Source organism: Pelecanus crispus, chromosome 17, assembly GCF_030463565.1.
Source record: "Pelecanus crispus isolate bPelCri1 chromosome 17, bPelCri1.pri, whole genome shotgun sequence".
NCBI classification, from domain to species: domain Eukaryota; kingdom Metazoa; phylum Chordata; class Aves; order Pelecaniformes; family Pelecanidae; genus Pelecanus; species Pelecanus crispus.
Window position 1 is genome coordinate 8,170,946 of NC_134659.1, and position 22,174 is coordinate 8,193,119.

Below are 22,174 nucleotides of genomic sequence, written 5' to 3' on the forward strand. Positions count from 1 at the left end.
AAAACGGCCGTGTGGCCTCCCGGGAACGGCCAGTATGGAATCGCTGTGTGGATGCCTGGCAGGAGGGATGGCAACGGCTCCCTGATCTTTTCCTCACCTACCTGCCTGCAAACCAGTCTTCTCTGCAAACCTCCTGCTCCTCGAGCAGGGCTGCCATAGCTCAACTCCTGCCCCACGCCGGGGCCGGGGCATGGCCATGGAGGGCAAGCAGCGATTAGAGATTTGATGGGCAGGGCTTGAAGATTAGGAAATGTGTCTGAGAGGAGATCAACTCCTCCAGCAGATGGGTCAAAGGCAAAAAAAGTCCCCTACATCTAAGCTAGGGAGTAGGCAGGTGGAAAAGTAGATGTGTTTGCAACTGCCTGACCTTGTGCTGTTTTTTGGGAGGTGCCGGCAGCCCAACAGCATCATTTTTGCCTGCGGAAGACCTGGGAAACCCTGGGTGAGCCAGTGCTGGCAGCAGGCTGGGGAGCAGACAATGCCCCTTTGCAAGGTGCTACCACTCTGGTCCCTGTTGCTTGCTAGGGTGGGAATTTGGACTCAGCCCCATGTGCTGGGTCCCGTTTTTTATCCAGGGCCACTCAGACATCTGCTGAACAGCTGGACACGCTGGCACAACAGGTCTGGTTGGGGACAGGAGGCGCAGAGCAGCAGGGAGACAGACCCAGTCCTGGCAGGATCAGCTGGGGGATGCAACCCCTCTGTGCTCTGACTTGCTAAGGGGAGCCTGGTCCCTGCAGGAACCCAGACAGAGGTGAATTATCAAGGGCTGACCTCCCTTTGGCATTGCGAGGTTAATCCTTGCTCTGAGCCACCTGCTCTCACAGCTAATTGCATTCACACCGGGGCAGCAGCAACTCCAGCTGGCTGCTCAAAGGAAAGCCCAGTTCCCCCAGAGGAGCGGGGTGGGAGCTGGGAGGCTGCTCACGGACCCTGCCCTGGCTTGGAGAAGGCAGATCAGTCTGGGCTTGGGGGACAGGAAGGTTTCAAGGCAGCATGGGGAGGGGATGGGCAGGTGGGAGGGGATGAACGCTGCATTTTCTCCTGCAAAATGCAGTAGGGTTTTGCTCTGATGGCTGGGCGCAGGCTGCAGTCAAGGCTGCGCCAGAGAGACACAGGGAAGTGAGGGAACGGAGCAGCACAAATCTTGCTGCTGTCGGAGGTGAAAGGCGGTGGGGAGTGGGTCTTACTGGGCGAGGGCTGGCTGGAGGCGAGGGTACGATGCAGAGCACGCTTCCCTGCGCTCCCACCAGCCCCGGTGCCCAGCTGGCATCCTGCATGTGATCATTTCTCCATCCCTGCACAGGTACTTCCAAATTCCTGTGCTGTGGCTGGCCGACGCTCCATGCTGGAGGAGCTGCGGACCCCTCAGCCCCCCCCTAGCCCCCCAGAGGACCCCCTGCCCCAGCCACTACCTTCTCCTCCAAGGCCGCCATCCTCTCCTTGAGGTGCAGCTGCAGCCGCTCGTTGGACTCGCTCAGCAGACGGTCCACGGTGTCCGAGAGCCGCTTGTTGTGCTCCTCGTTCATTTTCTCCCGCTGGCGGGCCTGCAACAGCAAACAGTGACCGGTCCCATCAGATCCAGAGCTCCTCCTGCCACGAGGGGCTCAGTGCCCTCCTGCCATCCCACGCCTGCTGATGGTGTCAGAGCTGATCTACCAGGTCCAGTTTTTGGGGACAAATTCACCCCTTACAGCACAGATCGGACTCTCCACTGGGGCTCTGCTAGCCTCTGCCATTTCCCAGCCAGGGATGAAGAGGAGAGAGCACAGGATCCAAAGAGATCCTGCCTGCCTGACCCTCAAGAAAGTCTGACCTGTCTATCTGCCAGGGACAGCCACGCTGGGGGCACGTTCCAGGCCCCAATGGGGGACGATCCTCTGGATTTGCAAAGGTCTCTCCAAATCTCTGCCCTAGGCCAGAACAACCAGGGGCTTCCCCAGGGACACACGCTGTAATGCCACCTGGGTGACCCGAGAAATGGGCATCACAGCCTCGTGCGTGCACAGCCCAGCCACTGGCTAAGGAGCACAGCAGATTGCGCGTCCCATGACACATCGGCTCGGCCTCCCTGTCTTCTTGAGGGGCAACACCCTTTGCTCCCAGTGCCCATCGGTCTCGCCCTGCTGCTCATCCAGGCTGGAGGGGAAGAGCAGCTGGAGCCTCCCCCTCTGCCCTACATTTGGGGTCCCAGCTTGGCCCGGGGGGTGATGCTGGGAGAACAGTGGATGTGGCATGCTAACAGCAAGACTTGGATGCCTGGGTGAGGGGGGAATCACAGCAGAGAGTGTCATGAGCTCCTGGGTGGCTCTAGTTTAAGAGATCCTGGATGGGAAAGGATTAACCAGTCTCCTCTCCCCATCCTGCTTCAGAGGCACCAGCAAGCCAGTCCTCTGTGGTGTGCCCAGGCACCAGCCACCATGGCAAGAGGGAGCCAAGGCCGGATCAGGACCTGCAAGGACTCCCCCGTCCAGGCTGAGCAGCGCTTACCCTGGCCAGCTCCTGGTTCTTCTCCTCCAGCTGACTCTCCAGCTGCCGGAGGTGCTCCTCGATGCTCCCATGCCTCTCTTCTGCCTGGGAAAAGCAGAGCAGCGCTCTTGGATGCCGCTCCCCAAAATCATGCGGGGCTTCCTGCATCCCTCCCTCCATCCCTGCATCTGCATCGTTCCCAGGGATGCGGCAGTCCCTCCCACTGCCTGCATCCCCGCCATGGTTCCCTGCGTGCTGTGAGCCCAAAACAGCCCTGCTAGCAAGGTGACGGGAGATGGAGGAGCTCTGTGAGTGACTTGGCACCCGTTTCAGTGTCCGGAAAGGGCAGGGTTGGCCATATCCACACCTCCCTCCAGGCCTGCACCCTCCCAGATCCAGCCTGGGTCCTTCCTCTTCCTCCTCATCCCAGAGTGGTCCCAGCACAAGCTGAAGGCCACTCAGATCGACAGGGCCATCTCTGCCTTGGACAAAGGAGCTGAGGGAAGGGAGCAAACCCTGCGTGTGCAGGACACATCAGGAGCTTTAAAAACCATGCATTGTCCCTGCAGCCATGGGGGAGGCAGAGGACAGCAAAGCTCAGAGGCTGGGAATGAAAGCAGAGCACCCTGGGCCTGCCACAGGCTCCATCGCTGCAGGGGGTGGCCAGACCGGCCTCTTCCTCTGGTTCCTGCGCTCCGTTCTGGCTCTGGTCCCCGATCACCCCGCACACTTGCCTTGGTGAGTGCGGCGATGCGCTGGGCCAGCTCTGCTTCCACCTCGGGCAGCGTCTCCGCCTTCCGCATCGTCTGCTGCAGCTTCTGCTCCGCCAGCTCCAGCAGCTCCTGCAGGTGCCGGGCTTTCTCCTCGCACTGCGGGACAGAGCAGGATGGGTGCCTGGCACCGAGGCTTGCCTGCTTGTCCCATCCCCGGCACCTGCTTCTCCCTCCCAAGTCCCCAAGGTAGTGGGAGCCTTTGGGTCCAAGCTTTGGTACCTGGCGGTGCAGGGACTCCTTGTTGGCCAACTCGCTTTCCAGCTTGTCATTGAGGTCATGGATGGAGGTGGCTTCTCGCTGGGCTGCCAGGTAGCGTTTCTCCAGTGTGGTGATCCTCTCTTCCATGTCCTCTTTCTGAGCCAGGGCCTGGGGAAGAGATAGGGCTGTCACATCCTGATCAGTGACCACCAATTTGGGAACAACTGGGCCACCCATCTCCCATGAGCCTGGGACACTCCCAAATCCAAGCATGCAATGAAAACCCTGCTCTGCACAGGAATGAGAGACAGCAGAGTGGGACAGCAATAAAGGGAGAGTCAGGCAATCACAGAAAAAACCTTTTAGCACAGACACAACTCACTGCCCCGGGTCTGCAGCACACCTGGGTACCTTGGTGTCTGCTTATAACCTCAGGGAAGTCCTGCTGATGGGCTTGGGGACAATCTCCCAAAGGCAGTGGCCTCTTTTGGGGAACAGTGGCCTTTACCCTGCGTACAACAGGGATTACAATCCCTTCCCAGCCCAGAGCGTGTGGAAGCTGCTGTGAATGTCTCTGCAACTGCCACAGGCTTGGCAGTGTGAGCTTGGCAGTGTGAGCAGGCAGTGTCTAACCTCTCGGAGGTCCCTCTGGTACTTGCTGCTCATCTCCTCCGATTTAATCAGATCCTTCCTGGCGGTGCCCAGATCCTCCTCCAGCTCGGCGACGCTGGCAGCCAACGCAGAGATGCGCTCCTTGGCCTGGACCACTTCGAAATTCTGCTTCTCCAGGAGCTCCTGCAGCTCCACCACCCGCCCTGCCTCATCGTCCGGGTGGACGGAGCCGTTGGAGAGCCGCTGCAAGGCAGCAGAGAGGGAGGCGGATGCCAGGCTGCCCCAAAGCACGGGCTGGCATTGCCTGTGGCTATGCAATGGGGAAACACGGCCCTGCAGGGACCCAGCGAGCTGCTGGGGAGTGGAGACATGGGGCTCTGGGACTCTAGTCTCTGCTAGCCAGGGATGTGGCTTCTCACTGACATGATGGAATAGAGATGGCTGAGGGCTTCCCAGATCATCTCTAGGAAGCAGAGCCCCTAGGAGCATCTGAGTGGGAGTACAAATTCCCCTCCTCTCAGAAATGGCCTGTATCCACTGGAAAGGGCATTTCCCAGGGGATTGGACCCAGGGGAGAGGGAAAAAGGTTTTCAGCACCCTGGAGCCAGTGACAAGGGGGCTGGAGAAACAACAGCCTCAGTAAGCATGGTCAGAGCAGGGGTTTCTGGGGCTCTCACCTTCCAGGGAAGCTTCTGCGCTGGCTCCTTGGGCTCCCTCTCATCGCGCTCACCCACCGGGGCCTCCCGCGTGGTGCCTTGCTGCAGAGCTGCCACCTGCACAAGAACAGGGCTTCATTAATGAGAGAAAGCAGATGAGACCAGCTGGTCAGGCCGCGGGTGAGGCCAGCCCGTGGTGCACCCAGCTCTGCAACTGGCTTCCTGCTGGCTCCTCCACTGTCATATTCGGCTAGTGCCTGTGGCTGGGGGGAAGATAGGGTGAAGAAGAGAAGGGAAGGTGACGGTGAAGGGAAGGGAAGGTGAGAAGGGATGCTGTGACGGCTCAGCACTGATGGAGGATGAAGCCACGTCTTGCATGGACACAGCGGTGCTTGCTACAGGCACGCAAAGAGCCTGAGCCCCAGCAGTAAGGTTTTCCTGGTGAGCTCCTGGGGACCTGAGACCTGCATCCCAGGACTCCCCCCCAACTCATTTCACGAGTCTGTAGCCAGACAGACTCCAAACCCGGTGCAGATGTAGCCAGCAGGAGCAGGGGATAAACACCGATATCGCACCCTGCTCTGCTGGGGGAGGATGGGGAAAGGTCCCTGCAAGGTGACCGAAAGCCAGGCACTGCCTCCCCACTGAGCCTGAGGAAGTACCGCGAGACATATTGTGGGAACTAGAAACAGGAGCAAAATTTGGGCAGGCAGAGGCTGTAAGGATGGCTCTTTCCTTTTGGCAGTGGTGGCTGGGCACAAACTTCAGGAAGGAAAATGGGGCTAATATCTCTCCAAGATGAAAAGGGCTAGATGCTGGAGACAGCAAAGTCCCCATGCACGGGCCTGAGCAAGGAAGGAGATGGGGGATGCAAGATGAGGTGCTCGGAGTGGCAAGGTTTGCTGAGGCAGGGAAAATCCCAAGCCACTCTCAGCCCCCTGAAATGATTCAAGTTCAGGTTGCTTTTGTCAGTGAAATGAACACCAAACGGCAAAACAACAGAAGAAACCTCGCCCACAAGAAAAAGTTTTCATAATATTTACAAGTTTCCTTAAATACAGACAATCCTCCACGTAAATAGCAATTTTAGAATAAAAGCCTTATATTAAAAATGCCCAAACGTCATTTCTGTGATCTGCACGATCACCTGAGGGTGGTATGTCAGCAAATTCGAGCAGTCCCAGCCCAGCGGGTGCCCCAGCAAAGGCCCAGGGTGGGCTGCCCAAATACCTCTTACCTGCCGATGGGCATCCACGAGCTGCTCCTCCAGGGTTGCCACTCGCTCTAGGGCTGCTCGCAAGCGTTCCCTGACCTGCAGTCATGTAAGATAATGGGAAAGGCCATTATTTATCCGTGATGAGGGTGCCCAGGATTTAGGCAAGCTCCCAGCCCCTTCTGTCTGGCTGACAGCCAGGCTCAGGTGCATTCCCGGCCAGGGCACAGGTTCAGGGATGCTGCAGCCCATCGCCTGGGACACTGAAAGCACGTTGGGGAGGAACAGCCTGCGCCAAGCTGATTCTTGCAGAGCTACAGCCAGGAGAGCTTGAAGACATCTTTTAGCAGAGCAAGGAGATGCCTGAGGCCAATGAATCAGGAGGAACAATAAGAGTTGTAACGCAAAGACTGAACCAGGGTGCCAAATGCCAGCACTCACCATTGGGTGAGCCGGGGAAGCATGTTCCCCATCCCCAACAGCCTCAGACCCACAGCATCCACTCGGCAGCCCCACCAGCTCCTAAAATGAGGGTGCTGCAGCTTTTGGATACCCAAGACCTTCCTCCTGTAGGACCCCATGTCATCACCCAGCTTAACAACAAAAAATGGCATCCAGAGGGAGGGAGGAGGAGGGCTGGGAGAAGGTCAGCTCTGAGCAGGGGATGCTCATGGAGTGAGCCAGGAGAGGTCCCAGCAGCCTGTCTCACCTTTTCATCTAGCGCCTTGTGATGCTCAAAGAGCGACTTGAGCGCCTTGAGCACCTCGACCTCACTGGAAACCCCGGACGGCGACTGGGCCTGACGCTTGACCACGGTCATCCTCAGGGACCGCTCATGCCTCGACACCAGGCACTCCAGGTGCTCCAGCAAGAGCTGCAAGAGGGCAAGCATGAGGATGTCACCCCCCTGGGGGCTGGCGATGCCGATATCAGCCCAGCAGCCTGCAGTGTCCCACATTTCGGAGGACAGAAAGCCAGAGAGCAGGTTTTATATGCTTACCCGGGTGTTATTGCGCTCAGCTTTCAGCTCCGAGATCTCCTCTTCCCTCTCCAGGAGCTGCTCCCGGCACGCACTGAGCTCCCGCGTCAGAGTTGCAAACTCCTGCAGAAATCGGGGCACAGCCGTGAGCAGGGAGCGTGGGATGGAGACGGAGCCAGCGTCCCAGCCCCACAGCCAGGACCTCCAGCACAGAGCATTTCCCATCCAAACCCAACCAGTGAGAGACGGGGACACCAAGGGGAACGCTGAGAAATCAGTGGAGAAGCACAGCTGGGAGGTGATCTATTCCTGGCTTCCCTAAGTGCTTTGGACAAGGCAGAATGCAGCATCCCCAGTATTTATCCATTTGATGTCCAATGACACAAGAAACTGCTCTACAGCCCCAGGGGCACTCGATGGCATTCAAAGCATCCCAGTCAAGGCCACCAGCATGCTCCCATCCCCACTGTCCCCTTGATGCAACCCAGCAAAGCACCCACCTTGGAGCATCCCATCAGGCTTAAACTCACCGCAAAGCCACAGCCAGCCAGGATGTGTCCCCTGGCCCCACACCAGCCTCTGCCATGGCCTCAGGACCTGGCATCATCCAAAATCTCCTTCAAAAGGAAAGAGTAAGATCTGCCCCAGTCCAGCATGTGGGGCCCCATCGAGCTTCTTATGGGGCACCCCCAAGCCCCAGCTTGAGAGACGGGGCACAGCAGGAGATGTGACAGGTGCCACCAGTCCTCACTCCGGTCCCCGCTCCCTCCGGGGAGATGACAGCCAGCAAGGAAGAGCCGTGCACAGAGCGATGCCAAAGCAGAACTGCAAAGCTAGCACACCCTTTGGGATATGATGGGCTCCTCAGAAACAGAGCAATCGTCCTTGCGACTGTGTCAGAGGGGAATGCCACCCCTGTGAAGTTCCTAGGATGCAGGAGAGTTCATTTTCCCTTAAAAAATGAAAACCAGGCACCTAGGTTAGCCCAGGAGCACTCTTCCATTGCTCCCAGTTGCTCTTTCAGTCGCCAAGTGGTGCCAGGACTAAGCGACATTTTGCAGCAGGGATTTTTTGGGGTGAAAAATGCAAGTGTGGAAACGCTTCATGAATTTACACTAGCTTCACAGTGTTGTTGAGAAGAACTTAAAAAGGAAAAGGGTTTCAGAGGAAGCTGAGAAGGATTTGACTGAGCATTAACAAACCAAATTTCAACTGGGGCTGAGAGCGGTTTTACAGCGTGAAATTCTCCTTCGCTTTAATTTTCAAGTTAAATAAATAAAAACCCTTCAAACTCAAGCAAAACGTTGAGGCTTAGGTAGAATCAAATGCGCTGCTCAGCTCAAAGTGAACCTCTTGCAACAGCTGACGTCCCTCCAAGAAATCAAGAGCTTTTTAATCTCTGTGTGTCCCAGCTAGATTTTCCTTCTCCCTTCCCGCCCCAAACTGCTCACGCTGGTGTGGTTTTTAGCCTGGGGTTGGTGGGGATGGTGCTGTCACTGGTGATGCCGAGACCCCACAGTGGGACAGGACCCGAGCATGCCACAACGTAGAGGAAGAGAAAGAGCAATCACAGCGGTCGAAGTCAGTCATCGTCCCTATAAATAGCTGCTTTTCTGCCCATCACCATGCCTCAGGGCTGCTGCCACCCGACATCCTCACCCCAGCATCGCCCCAGGGCCTGAGTCCCCCAGCTCCTTTCCAGCCCCACTCCTGCTCCATCACTTCCCCAGGGACCACTCCAGCCCTGGGGTCACCCCTGTCCCTATCACTTGTCCCCCAAGTAGGTCACAGCCCTCCAAACCTCCGTCACCAGCCCCTGCCTTGCCCAGGCACCATCCCACGCTTGCTCTTGGACCCTCCCACAGCCCCCCAAAGTGCAGCGAACCCCACTGCAGAGCTGGTTCCCTGGGAGATGGCTGTGCCCAGCCAAGCCTTTCCTGGAGCCGTGCTCTCCCAGCCGGTGGGGATTACGGCTCGGCGCAGCCCAGCAGCACACGCATGTGCGTGCACACCGCTGGGTTATGCAAGCGCTGCACGCAGGAGCGAGCAGCTCGCAAGTATCCTAATGGATTATATCAGGGCTGGGAATGCCGGTGAGCAGAAAGCGAGAGCGGCATTGAGAGGTGCCAGATTAGGTGCCTGTGCACCGGTGGCTGCTTCAGGTTCAGGGATATGTCACTCCCCCCGTCCCTCAATATGCCAGGAGACAGGCAGCAAGGCTTAAGGAGCTCTGCAAAAGCATCCTCGCAGCCTTGATGGCCCCAGGAATGTCTCAGCAGCCCAAGCTACAACAGTGGGTGAAATGCTGGCTGCGGACTCTGAGTCTCCCAGCACCAGGGCAGGGACCCTGTGGATCCAAAGCCCCCAGATCTGCAAAGGCTGGAAACCTCTTGCTCTGCCCCATGGCTCTGCCCCTGGGGTTGCGGACGTGGATGCTGTCCCCGCTGGAGTCAACAGGGCCATGTGCAGCGTGGGATGGACGGGACAAGGCATTGCAGGCAGCAAGGGAAGAGGGATGCCACGCTGGGGACAGTGATCGCTCAGCTCTCCTCACCCCGTGCACGGCCTGCCCGGGCTGGCCAAGCTGTACAGATTGCGCCCACAATCAGGCTTTCATCCCGAAAGGCAAGGAGATTAAAAGAGAGAGGAAATCTGCTGCAGAGACGCAGTCAGCCCCCACCCTGGCCAGCCTGATGCAATCCATGGGTCAGCGGGTCAAAGCGTGGTGGTGGCTCCGCTCCCGGGCACAGCACAAAGCTCCTGCCCGACCCCATTCCATCGGGTGCTCCTCTCCGAGCCCTCCACCCCGCCAGGAATGGCTGGCCGGATCCTGTGCTGTGTGTCCCAGCAAGGCTGCCAGGCCAGGAGCATCCCACGGCAAATAAAGGAGACCACGGTAACTGTCCTTTCTTGGGGAAAGGCTGCAAAAAGGAGCATTTACCACCAAAAATAGCAACGCCCCTGCAGCGAGACAGGACAGCAGTAGGGGTTAGCCGAGTACACAGGGCTGGGGGCATTTGCAAGCCTGATTTGGATGCCTTGGCAATAAAAAAATAGGAATAAATCACTCCAGCACCTGCCTGTAGCTACCTCCATCAGCCCCGGATGGGCCAGACGACTGCCCTAGCAGTGCCACCTTGCTTCTGGGCCACTGGCGGGCACCAGGCGAGTTTGGGGACCGTGAGGACAAGCTGTCCGCAGCTCCCGTGGAGCGCAGCTTTCACCCCCGGCTGCAGGTATGCCATTGCCCTAAGTCCCAGCGAAATGGCGATAAAGAGGATCTGGGTGATATTCCTCCACCCTGGCCAGGAGTCTGCTGGATATGCAGAGGCGCCTACCCCTGGCTCCGATAAGCTCTCAAACTAAGCAGGGATACCTATAAATGGATTAGAAAGTGAAGGAGAGGTGCCTGATCTTGGAGGGAGGGATGATGAGACACAGCCCTGGGAGTCCTTGGGAGCCCTGTAGGCAGACTAGCAGCCCAGGAAGTGGCTAATTTGGATTAAAACCAAACCACCCGAGGTGCGCCTGGCTGGGCTCAGCCCCAGACCCTGGGGCAGAAGGGAGCAGGGTGGACAGATGCTGTTTTTACCGTCGGAGCAGGGAGGGAGACCTGGATCACCGCACAAGGTATTGAAATGGGGCGTTGTGGCTCGGGGCTCGGATCTTCGGTCAGCGCCAGGTATGTTCGGGGTTCGGGGTGTTCCCCCTTGGCTGCATCAATGGGGAAGGCACCGGGAAGAGCTGGTGGGAGGCCAGAAACCAGCTACACAGAGACAGCTGGGAAAGCAAGGAGGTTTAGGAAGCTTGGGGGGAGAAGGCTTACAGCATGAAAAAGCTGAAATGCAGAAGTTCTCAGCCCAGAGCCATCTTCTGCCTTTCCCCATTCTGTCCGCAGCACAGACAGGGATGCAGTGAGATTGCACCAAAGTGAGCAAAATTCCCCCATTTGTGGCAGGAGCGCAGCCACTGCTCCAACGCAGCTGAGCCTCGGAACCCAACTGGCTCCAGCTGCAGGATTAATGCCATTTTAAAGCCCCTAACTGGTGCGATTGCTCCCGATGAGCTGGGCGTGTGATGGAGGGTGGTGTGGGAAGGACGCGTGTGCCAGGGAATCAGCACTGCCGACTCGGCATGTTGGGGATGGAGCCCCATCCGTCCATCTGTCTGCACTGGGAGCTGGCAGACCCATCACCTCGGTTTCTCCTTGCTGTCCCAGGAGCAGTGCAGAATTACAAGAAAGCCCCAAATCACAGTCGAGGGGATAAACACAACCCCATCAGTGCAGAGTGTGGGATTACGAAGATTAAATCCTGCGAGGTGAACCCAGGGCTTCGACCATCACCCCCCTCAGCGCCGAGCAGTGCAATGGCACGTCCTGGACCTCTTGGCCACAGCACCATGACTCTGTGGGGACCACCCATGGGGAATTGGTGTCCCCCCCTCTCACGCGTGGTCACGCTGTGTATTTCCACCCAGGATTCCTCGGGGAGGAGCATCATGCAGCTAAGCAAGCAGGAATCCAACAAACATCTCAGCACCCTGGTCTTGTGGGAGGGTGGCCAGCTCCAAGGGTTCAATGCTGAGCCACCAGATCTCTCCATCCTTCCCCAAAATCTTGAGACACTTTAAAGGTCTCACCCAGTTGGTGTTTTCCCCAAGCTTGGAGCTGCTGGGGTTCCTATTTTCACGCTGTTTTTTGCAAGTGTTAACTCTAGATACATTTTTTAAGTTAAATGGGAGGAATTTGGGGTGATCGTTTGATGCCAGGACCCTCCCCAGCTCCTGGGCGAACTCCAGGGAGCTTGGGGAGTCTTAGTGGTGTGCCCACCCCAAAAAGCCCAGCGCTCAGCTCCCCAGGCAGCCGCAAGAGGCAGTGAAGGCGCAGCAGAGCGGGGCCTGGAAGGAAGAACTGCGGGAGGTTTCCGCAACCATCGGTAGCCCTCAGCACAGCAGCCCCTGTGAAAACTGGGAGCCTGTTCTCCCCCTGACACAGCTGGGGACACGGACTCCTGCCAAACCCCCAAGCCCTGGCAGGGCAGGGAGAAGGGCCATCCCTCACAGGACCCCGCACCGGGAACACATCTGGATACACCTGGAGCCCTGCATGTCGCATCCCTGGGTGGCACCTACACCCAGGAGAGCAGGAGGGGAGCTGAGCTGAGTGGCCAGGCAGGAGGGTGCTGGCAGCCGTGCCAGGGTGCCAGGGGGCTGCTGAGAGCACCCAGGCCCTGGCCAGGGCTTGGTCCTCGGCCACACACCCCCTGAGCAAGCAGGGAGGACAGAGGGATTGGAGCCGAGAGCTTTCAGTCCGATTAAGTCACGTTCAGCGCTCCCACATGAATAAATCAATCACGTAAGAAGCATTAAGGCAGCTTAGTTTCCCCAGGAAATCGCCCTGGAGTTCTGCCTTTTGGGGGCTGAGGGATGCCCCCATGGATTAGGAGGGGGATGGCTTGGCCACCTGGCAGCCAAGCCCCGCACCAGCAAGGGGGAATGGGGGCCGCAGGCAGGAGCATCCCTGGTGCATCCCTGCCTGCCCCATGCAGGTGTTCGCCCCAGACACACGCGCGTTCCCTGCCTGCCCCACCGATGGCTCTGCTGGCACTCTGGATCCCATGCGGACACAGCGGCATCCAGCTGCTCCTGTGCCCTGAGAGGCTGCAGAGTGCCACATCCCCCAGCCACCACCCCCAGCCCTCCCCAGGCAGCACATCCTCCGCACAGCCAGGGCTTGGCTCTTCGGCGACACCGGGGAAGGGCTGGCAGCCTCGTGGGTGGCCCCCAGTGAGGCTGGGTGCCCAACCCTGCTCCAAAAAAAGGGTTTCTTTAAGCAGTCCGGCTTGAATCCCATCCCAGTGGGGTCTGACATGTTGCAATAAGCTCCTGGGCAAAAGGGCTCAGAGTGAAGGAGGAAGAGGATGAGACAGGCCCGTGGAAAGCCCCCACACAGCGCCCCAGGGAAGAGACCCACCGCATCCTGCTTACCTGGTACCTGTACATGCTGGGATTAATCCCATTGGGCAGGTGAGCGCCTTCGGGTTTGCTCCCCGCGTTCATGCCGAGCCCTCATCTCCCACGAGGGTGGCTGGTGCAGCCCTGCGGGCGAGCGGCACAGCGGGCACCGGGGGCCGCCGTGCCCGGGCGCAGAGCCCCCCTGCCCGTGCAGGGACAGGCAGGGCAGCGGGAGGCAGCGGGAGCTCAGGGAAATTCCCCATCTGCTGCCTGCCCTGATCACATCCCTCGCCGCAGTGCAGGGAGCCGGAGGCAGCCCCGGCTGGAGTGGGCACGCAGCGGGCTCGTGGGTGCAGGCGCTGCCACGGAGCCCCTTCGCGCTGACCCAGTTTGCTCTGCACGCTGCCCATGCCGAGGCACCGAGGACCCTTTATTGGAGCAGGAGCGGAGACTAAATCCGCATGGTCCCTTAATCCGAGGCGGCTGTGGCGGGGCGGGCGGCGCGTGCCCAGGGTGACCTGGCTTGCTCTCGCCGGCGTGCGCTGGCTGGGGAGCCGGGAGCAGAGGGCACACCCCTGGCGCACGGGAGGCGGTGGTGGTGGCCCTGCCTGCACCCAGCATCTCTAGGGGACCCCAGGAGCTCCCGGGGAAGCACTGTCAGGCGTTTTGCTTTTGGTGGATGGGGACATGGGCTGCCTTCCTCCTCACTGCTTTCCCCTGTTCCGAGCAGATGAGGGATGCCGAGAGCTGGCCGGCCACCAGCCCAAGCTCTGTCCTGGTTTGTGCCACCAGTTTTGATCCATTGGTTACCTCCCATCTCCCTGGGGTGCCCCAAACCCCAGCAACCAGGTAAAGCAGAAGGATCTAAGGTCTCAGCAGTGGCACAGTCGACGCTGACACAAGCGTTTGAAGCCTCCTGCATCCCCGGGCTGCTGGGCTCCTCGCTGCCTCTCCCCACATCACAACCACAACGGAGTGGTGCAAAAGCCCCCCCGTATCCTGCTTCCCCCAAGTCTGGGTCCTGGGGTGCTGCGTGCTGCCCCACAAGACCCCACAGGGAAGGTGGGCAGCTCGTTTCCATCTTGTGCAGCCCTGCAACGCTGATCTACCCCATCCTCTTCTGACCTCAGCATCTTTGTTTGGGGAGGCCAAGCTCAAGTCCAGGTCTCTGGAGTACCTGGAGCGGGTCCTGCAGGCGGAGGAGCCAGGAGCAGAGCAGCACCAGGCTCTCAGCAGAGCCAGAAACCCCAGCAGAGCCATGGCGAGTCCCAATTTCCCCGTGTCCTGGGCTGGTGGCTCAGCACAGACCTCTGGCAGCCTCCCTGCCTGCTGCCCGGCTACTCTGGCTCAGGGAACAAATGGGCCCATTGCGATGTCCCGATGCGCGCTCTGCATCCAGATCTGCCTCCAGCGTCCCCTCGCAGGACCGAGCTTGAGACGAAGGCCCCATCGCCCCACTGGGTGATGGAGCTGATGGAAAGGATCCCTCCTGGCAAGGGAAGAGGCAGGGAGCAGGGCCTTCCCTCCAGCAGTGGGGAAGGAATGTGGTTAACGTCCCCATTCGGGGACTCTGTAAGTGCCAGTGGGGACTCACGAAACCAAGGACTGCCTGACATCCCAAGGAGCCGACTGGAGGCAGCAAGCCAGATCTGCTACCCGAAATGTGCTGTCTGCTCCTTAAGCACTCTTCAGTGCCAATGGGAGAGCGCGGGCTCTGCGTCTGCTGCCCCGTTACCCCGGGGTGTCCTCAGGAAGGTTTTGCCCCTTCTTCATACCCACTCCCCTGCACGAGAGGGGGAATTACAGTCCCACACCTCCCCGCATGGACTCACAGACCAACCAGGGGTAGAGAGGAGAAGGGGAGATGTTCCAGCTGGTTGTGGCTTGGCCTGGGAGAACCTACGGGTTTTACTATTGGCATGAGGTGCAACACACCCGGCAGCATCACCGCTATGGCACCAAGCTGGCCTTCCTAAAGGCACGAGCTAAAAATCACATCCGAGCGGCCAGTCGCCCTTGTATGCCTCAGTGAAGGCTCTGGCTCGTCCCAGGGCCAGATCCTTACCTGCGGGAGGGCCGAGTTGAGTTGCCTCTGGAGCTGGTCACGCTCCCGTAGGGTCTCCTGTAAGCGGCTCTGGGTGACAGAGAGTGTTTCGCGGGTCTCCCGCAGCGTGTCCAGCAGCTTGTCCCTCTCATCCAGCATGTTCACCATCAGCTGCTCAAAGTCGGCATCCGCCTCGGAGCCCTGTGGGGGCCCCAGAGGGTCCCCCTCGCTGATGGTGGGCATCACCTCACACATCATGGTGAGGCGTGACAGGTGGGCAAGGTGCCCAGTGGGGTGGGTGGTGGGTGTCGTTGAGCTGCGGGGCCCCAATCACAGCGCTACGGGCTCCCACAGGTGAGGGGAGCCAGCACGGGATGGGGCAATGGGGTGGTGAAGGTGGGGGGGATCCCCCATCCCTTCTTGGGTGCTAAGCAGAAGCTGGCATCACTCCGCTGGGGATGGAGGGACGTCCTTGGCACCGACAAGGCCCTCGCAGTCTTAAATCCCCCCGCGTGGCTGCTTGTCACTGCCAGGGTCCCTCGTGTCACCTCTCTGATGCCTTCCGGAGGGGCTGCAGCATCAGTGAGCCATGGGAGTGTTCAGAGGGGAACAACGTGACCCTTGAGGACTTGTCCCAACGGGGAGCCCAAGCTGGCAGCAGCACAGGGAGGGCCCGGGGGATATTTGGGCTGCCCAGGCATGCTGAGGAGGAGTCCGGTGATGATGAGATATTCTGCTCAAGGCTGGATGAGATGTTCACTGCTGGTGCGGGAACGTGTCTCCGTTTGGCATCACAGCTCTTCAAACACACAGCGGTGACCTAAAGGAGAGGGGACAGAGATCAGATCCCTCCTGCTGCCCCCAAAATGCCCAGGGCACCCACCCAGCACCCTTTGCCCCCCATCAAACCCTGGAGGCCCTCAACAGGGGAGCTCAGGACCCATGGGAATGGGCTGTGTCAGGTTGTACCACCCTGCACCGGCATGGTCACTCCATCCAGTATGGTACCAAGCTGCAGGGAACAGCATCCCCGGGACCCAAAATCCTGCAACAGCCTTTGGCATTCACATATTCCAGGACAAGATCCCGTCCCCTCCACGGGGCACCTGGCTGCCGACAGACCCCGTGGCCCAAGTGTCCTCCGGCCACAGAAACTCCGTTTGCAGAAAATCAGGCTCAAACCTGAGTTTGGCCCAAACCTGGCATGAAGTCACAGCAACAAATGAGTGGAATGATCAGATTAATGTTCACCCCCCACTCCCTGTGGCACCAATGGGCACAGATGCGGTGGGACCGGCCGTTCAGTGTTAAATGAACTTCAGTGCATCCTCCGTCAGTCAAACCTCTACCCGGGGGATGGAGGCAGCAGCATCCCCAAATTACTGCCCAGGCACAAGCACCGTTCCCCACCCAGCAGCAGGGATGAGAAGCTGGAGGGCAGAGGCAGAGCTGCCGATTTGGGCAGCAGCCTGGACTTAGGCTGCATTAAAGCATGGGTGGACCCAGGGACTTGACCCCAGGGGTGACGCTGGTACCTGCAGCCTCACCTCCACTTCCGCAGCCCAAAACCACCGGGACGAGAGACTGGGATGCCTCCCACCCCAGCCGCAAACAAGATGCCAGACAGGGATTTTTGGTGACACAGACCTTTGGGTGAGCTTCAGCCCACTACAGCTGGACGAGGGTCCCCAGAAGTGAGGGCTGATGTGCCACTGTCACCCCAGCTGCCCTGGGGACCTGCCCACCCTATATTGCCATCTCTGCCAGGCTTCGTCTGCAAGGGGATAAGCTCAGTGCAAGGGCCGCTGGTCTAACGCTGGTTATGGGATAGTCCCCCTTAACTTAGCAAGTTTTTAAATCTTTACAACACATATAATGCTTGAGGCCAGGTCTGAATATCCTTATATCACCCCCCTTTCAAAACAACATGCACGCTGGGACAAAAAGGACCTGCACGCAGCCATGGGCCAGATCAGCCCGTTCTGGCCCTTTGGACTGGAATAGAAAGAAGCTCGTGTCTCAAACGGCTCGGCGGCACAGCGGGGCACTTCTCCCTCATTCAAAGGCGGCGTGCGTAAGGAGATGCTTTTGTGCGCACCCAGACATGCAGACACACGCTGCCGGGGCCGGGGGAACCGTAGCTCCGTTCTTGGGATGACATTGGTTCATCAGCTGATGGGAAGTTTGACACAAAAAACCCTCTAAAAATAGAGAAGCTCTGGCAAAAGCACCGGCCCCTCAATGTGCGTGCAGCGCATTACACTGAAAGCCAGCTCCTCCTGCGCACTGGGGACGTGGTACAGGGCATCCCGCAGGTGTCTGTCCCACCTCCTCCCCCTTTACAGATTTAAGTTGCGTTCCTCAAGTGGGATAAAACCTGTCACAGGCATGCAATGCTGTCCTGAACCTTTGAGGTTTGTTCACACTCCTTCCTGGCTCTTGGGGCACAGATGATGGGATAACTGTGACTGATATCCCGTCCCCGCAGCATCCTGCAAAAAGGAGGCTGGTGGAGGAAAAGGCACAGAGCGAGGGATCACTCCAGCTCCCTGCTCTCCTTGGGTTGAGTTGGACATGAGCCCCCTTCCCATAATTAAGCAGGTAAAATGTTTTCCAGTCCTCCTTGCCCTAATTAGAAGCCCCAGTGGCACCCACACATGAGCACGGCCACGCTGCCAGCCTTCCTGGAGGGCAGATATCCCAGGCTCTAGGGATACTCGGGGCCAAGAAGAGCAGAAATCAGCCTTACCCCAGGGCTAAGCTCTATTAATTCGTGTGCAAAACCCAAATGAGGTGACTTTAACGCCTCATCTTGCTGCTGTGCCTCTGCTTGTGGGATGAGCATGGAGAAAGCACGTCCACACCGTGGAAAGCCAGACAGCCCCATGAGCGCAACGTGAACGGCAACATCAGCTGTGTGGCTGCGTCCCCACCTCGGCTGCTGGCGAGGAACTGAATGAATTAGCAGGTGAATTAAGAGATATCAATCAAGGCACAGAGGGGAGAGCCCTGCAGGCACTCAGGGAGGGGAAATGCTGCAGGGAATGGCCAAGACATAAATCTGACGGGAGCGATGATGGGATGGAAATTTATCCCAGCTGCAAAGGAGAGACTCGCTTACCACAAGGAGACTCTGCAGATGCCAGTCCCAGCGGGGCCGTGGAAGCTCCCCACACCCCGTGGAGGCAATTCACGGGGCTGGACCCACACGGTGCAGGAGGAGGCACAGATTTACCCCATGCATCACCCCAGGGCTAATTTTCTTTTTGCTTCCCCCACGGTTGAGCCATGCATGGGTGGCTGGGGTGGCTTGGGTAAGCCCATGTGCTGCTTTGCCTCACTGCAACCTGCTCCTGTACACTGTTATATCCTGTTATATCTACCGTGCTTGGGAAGGGAGGCTGGGGATGATAAGCACAGCCTGGACACCTCAGCCTGGGGAGGTGATAACAGGATCACGGGGACCTTGCACAGCACCGATGCTGGTCCAGGACAGACTCATCCCATGTCGCTGGTCCCCAAAAGCATCTGTGCTCTGTGCTCTGCCCTCCTGAGCACGCTCAGCAAAGGTGTGATACAGCGTAAAACTGTCCGCCCACGACAAGGCAATGCTTAGTGACTCAAAGCTCCTCCACGCCCAGGGCTTGGAGCATGTCTTCACTGGAGGGTGGTCATGTTCTCCTCTTGCATCCCGGGCCACCGGGCATGGGTAGTATGGAGGATATGCACTGTGGCAATGAGCTGCTACAATCAGCTGCAGCTGGAGAAGCACTACAAGCAGGGATGAGACTTCCTACCACCCCAGAGAGCCGCCAAAGCCCTCCTCGTCCTGGCCTGAAGCCCCCAGGCAGGTGGTGGGCAGCCAGCCCAGCGCTTTTGGGGCTCTCCACACTCCCTGTGACACCACTGCACCATGAGCATCCCTCTGCCAGTGGGTCCCTGGCAGGTAAATCCAGGCTGACGCTCTGCCACCTGAGTGTGGCTGAATCCACGGCAAACCCCACAGGTGGAAAAATCCCCGCACTGCGGAGGCACCGGTCACATCCATAACCGCTACAGACAGACACTGAGCTGCCTCTAGTGTCCCCATCGCAGAGCCGTCCCACCAACAACCACCGGCAACTCTCCTACTCCACAGACTCTGAGCGATTACTTCTGGATTCAACTGCAGCACCTTTCACTGCAAAACCAGAGCAACAGCAAAACCACAAGCCCCAGGAGCTGCCCAGCTAATGAGAAGGACCATCATCTGGGGTCAGGGTGGTTGCAAGGGTTTTATTTGTGATGCCAAGTGAGGAAGCCAGGACCAGGCTGGGTTTGATACCTGCTGTCTTCAAGTCCTTTGGAACGGGAACTGCGTTCGGTGAGCAACAGGCACGGGTGAGCATGCAGGGCTGTGCGCACACGCAGGTCCATGCACACATGCAGCAACATCCATGCAAGCAGGGACGTGCACATGAGCAGGGATGTGCGCGGGTGCAGGGATGCGCATGCGTGCAGGGACACACGTGTGCAGGAAGCTCCTGCCTAGGGTGAGCTCCCCTCGACACGAGCATCCCCTCATTTCTGTACCACCTCAAACCTTGGGATTTTCTCCATTCTCCAAAAGCAACAGAAAATCACCCATTCCCATGCACCTCTTCCCCGGGGAGCCCAGCTGGTGGTTGCATACACAAGACATTGTCCCCACATAGCGAAGCTCAGCTTAGGCAGACCCGCATGCCCAGCCAGTCACTTTTAAGGACCTTGGGGATGTCAGTGTGGATGACAGCCCAAATGCATCACACACTTCACTGGTGACTTTAGCAGCAGCGAGGGCAGACTGAAAGCAGCCCTTTGGCACTGGGTGCCGGAGGGGTCTAAGCTTGCTTGCAATTAGCAGCAAAACGCTGCCTGTGAATCTCAACCTTATCTGGTAAAACTACGTAAATGCTACTGCCTGGGTTTAGAGGGCCTTAACTGATGGGATAATCATTGGGTAGAGGAGTGAGGATGCGAGGAGACAGCTGGTGAACTGAGAAAACAGAGACTGCACAGCCCTAGCCCTTTGCTGGGTATTTTTAGTCCCACAGGGCTGCCAGGCACAGACTTGCTGGAAGCAGGTTTGTTGCCAGTGAAAACGTGCTTGCTTTACTATCCCTCACCCCCCAAAGTGATGCTTCCCCCACTCTTTGGGGTGGAAAACAGCACAGTCACACACTGCCCACTTGGAGAGGCCGGTCTGCAACGATGGTGCCCAGAAGTGCAGCAGCTGATGGAGAGCAGAGGGGGTTTTTTTTTGCCCTTGGGCTGATTATTTGCTTGGCGTGACTGTAGCAAGCCAAGCTGCCTGCAGGATGCTCAGTCCACAGCGCAGAGCACGGCACCCACCCAGTGCCCAGGGAGCACCCTGGCTTTCCCATTTCTACCAGTGAGAGAAGCACACCCAGCATTTATCCACACACAAAACTTCCTGTGCACCGAGGCAGAGACAGGCTTGTGGTTTTTCTCTGAACAGCTTCACTCTCATCTCAGCCCCGACAAGAGAAAGTAAAAAACCTCCATGGCTCTGTCAGCAAGATCCGTCACCCCAGCAGGCAGCTGGCAAAGAGGCTTTAACGCACACCTCGGAGGCAACAAGCTCGCAGAGATTGATCATCCCATAAAAATGTCAGTTTGATCTTTTCCGCTGCTAGAAAATCCTCGTCAGCCGCCCAGCCTGGCCTCAAAAGAGCAGCGCAGTCAGGGCGGCAGAGCCCACACCGGCGGCCATTGCTTGCAGCTCGCCGGCGCAAGGAGGCTTCCCCTCCACCGAAGCAGCAGAGGACGGGGTCCCGGCGTCCCGCACTGACCCCTTCCCAGCCAGACTGGAGAGGAAGAAGGAGGGTGATGCCCTTTTGCTGTTGGGTTTTTCCTTGCAGCACTTCTTTTTTCACTTTTTCCTTGTGATGCTGCATTAAACATGATTACATGGACAGGCTGCGGAAGGGCCGTACCCTTACATTTCCAGCAAGCTCGTCCTCATCGCTGTTCCCGCAGATGGAGCCAAGTCCTTCCCACCCTTGTTGAAGTTGGACACCACTTTGGAGCAGCCAGGACATGCTGAGCCACTGATCCCCCCAGTCTGCTCTGGACGAGGTCAGTCCTGAGCCACTGAGCTGAGGGACAGCTTGCGGATGGCAGAGCAGGAACATCCTCAACATCTCCATCAACCCACGGAGCCCGCTTTCCATTTTACCCTTGGTGGGAGACGTGGTAATTAGAGGCGGAGATTATTCCTGTGCACAAGACAAAGAGGATGCTCAAGTGCCCTGGCGCAACAGTGGAAATTGCTGTTTTAAGCGCAGAGCCTAGAAATGGAAATCTTCACCCACAGCAGGTGTCAGAGATGCCTTTGCCACATGCTTGTGCAGGTCACGGGCTGAGATTTCACCTCCTGAGGCGTCTGCCGTGAGACCACAGGAGAGCTGCTGCTCGTGCCACGGTGTCCAGACAGGGCTTGTCTGCATTGGAGACGGACAGCTGAGCTCCACGTGTGCCAAGAGATCCTCACATCCCTCTCTATAGTCCCACAGACCCCAAGGGTCCCTTCCTCATCCTTTCTTTCCTCACCCCCTCCCCGTGCTTGGGCACAAACCACAGGTTTCTTAGTTTTACAAGGCTGGACCTGAGCAGTCCTGTCTGCAAGCTCAAGCACCCTGGCTTCTCCATCCTGGACGATCCACAGGGAAAATGCTGCATTTCACTAAGAAAACCAACCAGCAGATACAGCCTCATCCTAGCATCTCCCCTCAGTCTTTATATTTACTCCCGGGATGCACTGTGGCCTCTGGGGACCTCCAGTCCCCTGAGAAGGACAAAGAAGATCCAATTTACCATGGGGCCCATATGGTGACGGTGCCTCCACATTCCCTAACGCAGCCCTGCCGACGGCAGGGTGCCACACAGATGGTACCTGGCTGATGCCAGGGACAGCCCGTGGCCAGGACACCCAGGGATAATAAGGGAAATGAGGCATTCTGGCTAGAAATAAGGTGCCAATTTTTAGCAGCAAAGGATTAGATTCTAAAGGGGTGAGGATGGATTCGCAGGGGGAGAGTCACCGCTGCGGAGATCTGTGTTATGGATGTGATCGAGCCCTGAGAAAAGATGTAGTGGTGCTTCCTCTCTCATCCAGGCCTGGGAAGTCTCACGAGTCCCCACAGCTGCAGCAACATGTCCTTCGCTCTCCAGGGGACAAAGCCCAGCTTGTCCCTTGCTGGAGATACAATTCTGGCAGGACATTTCCAGGTCTCA

At 58.2% G+C, this 22,174-nt stretch overlaps 1 protein-coding gene across 1 annotated transcript in view; it reads right to left on the reverse strand.

Moving 5' to 3' along the window:
* PPFIA4 (PPFI scaffold protein A4) overlaps window positions 1–15,157 on the reverse strand; it is a 32,247-nt gene extending 17,090 nt beyond the window's left edge. The window contains exons 1-10 of the mRNA XM_075722569.1: window positions 14,921–15,157; window positions 6,922–7,023; window positions 6,631–6,795; window positions 5,946–6,020; window positions 4,730–4,825; window positions 4,074–4,295; window positions 3,462–3,608; window positions 3,200–3,338; window positions 2,491–2,570; window positions 1,416–1,547 (exon numbers count right to left, since the gene is read on the reverse strand). Of these exons, the coding sequence (XP_075578684.1) occupies window positions 1,416–1,547; window positions 2,491–2,570; window positions 3,200–3,338; window positions 3,462–3,608; window positions 4,074–4,295; window positions 4,730–4,825; window positions 5,946–6,020; window positions 6,631–6,795; window positions 6,922–7,023; window positions 14,921–15,157 (1,395 nt within the window). The remainder of the gene's footprint in view (window positions 1–1,415; window positions 1,548–2,490; window positions 2,571–3,199; window positions 3,339–3,461; window positions 3,609–4,073; window positions 4,296–4,729; window positions 4,826–5,945; window positions 6,021–6,630; window positions 6,796–6,921; window positions 7,024–14,920) is intronic.
* Window positions 15,158–22,174: the final 7,017 nt, after the last annotated feature.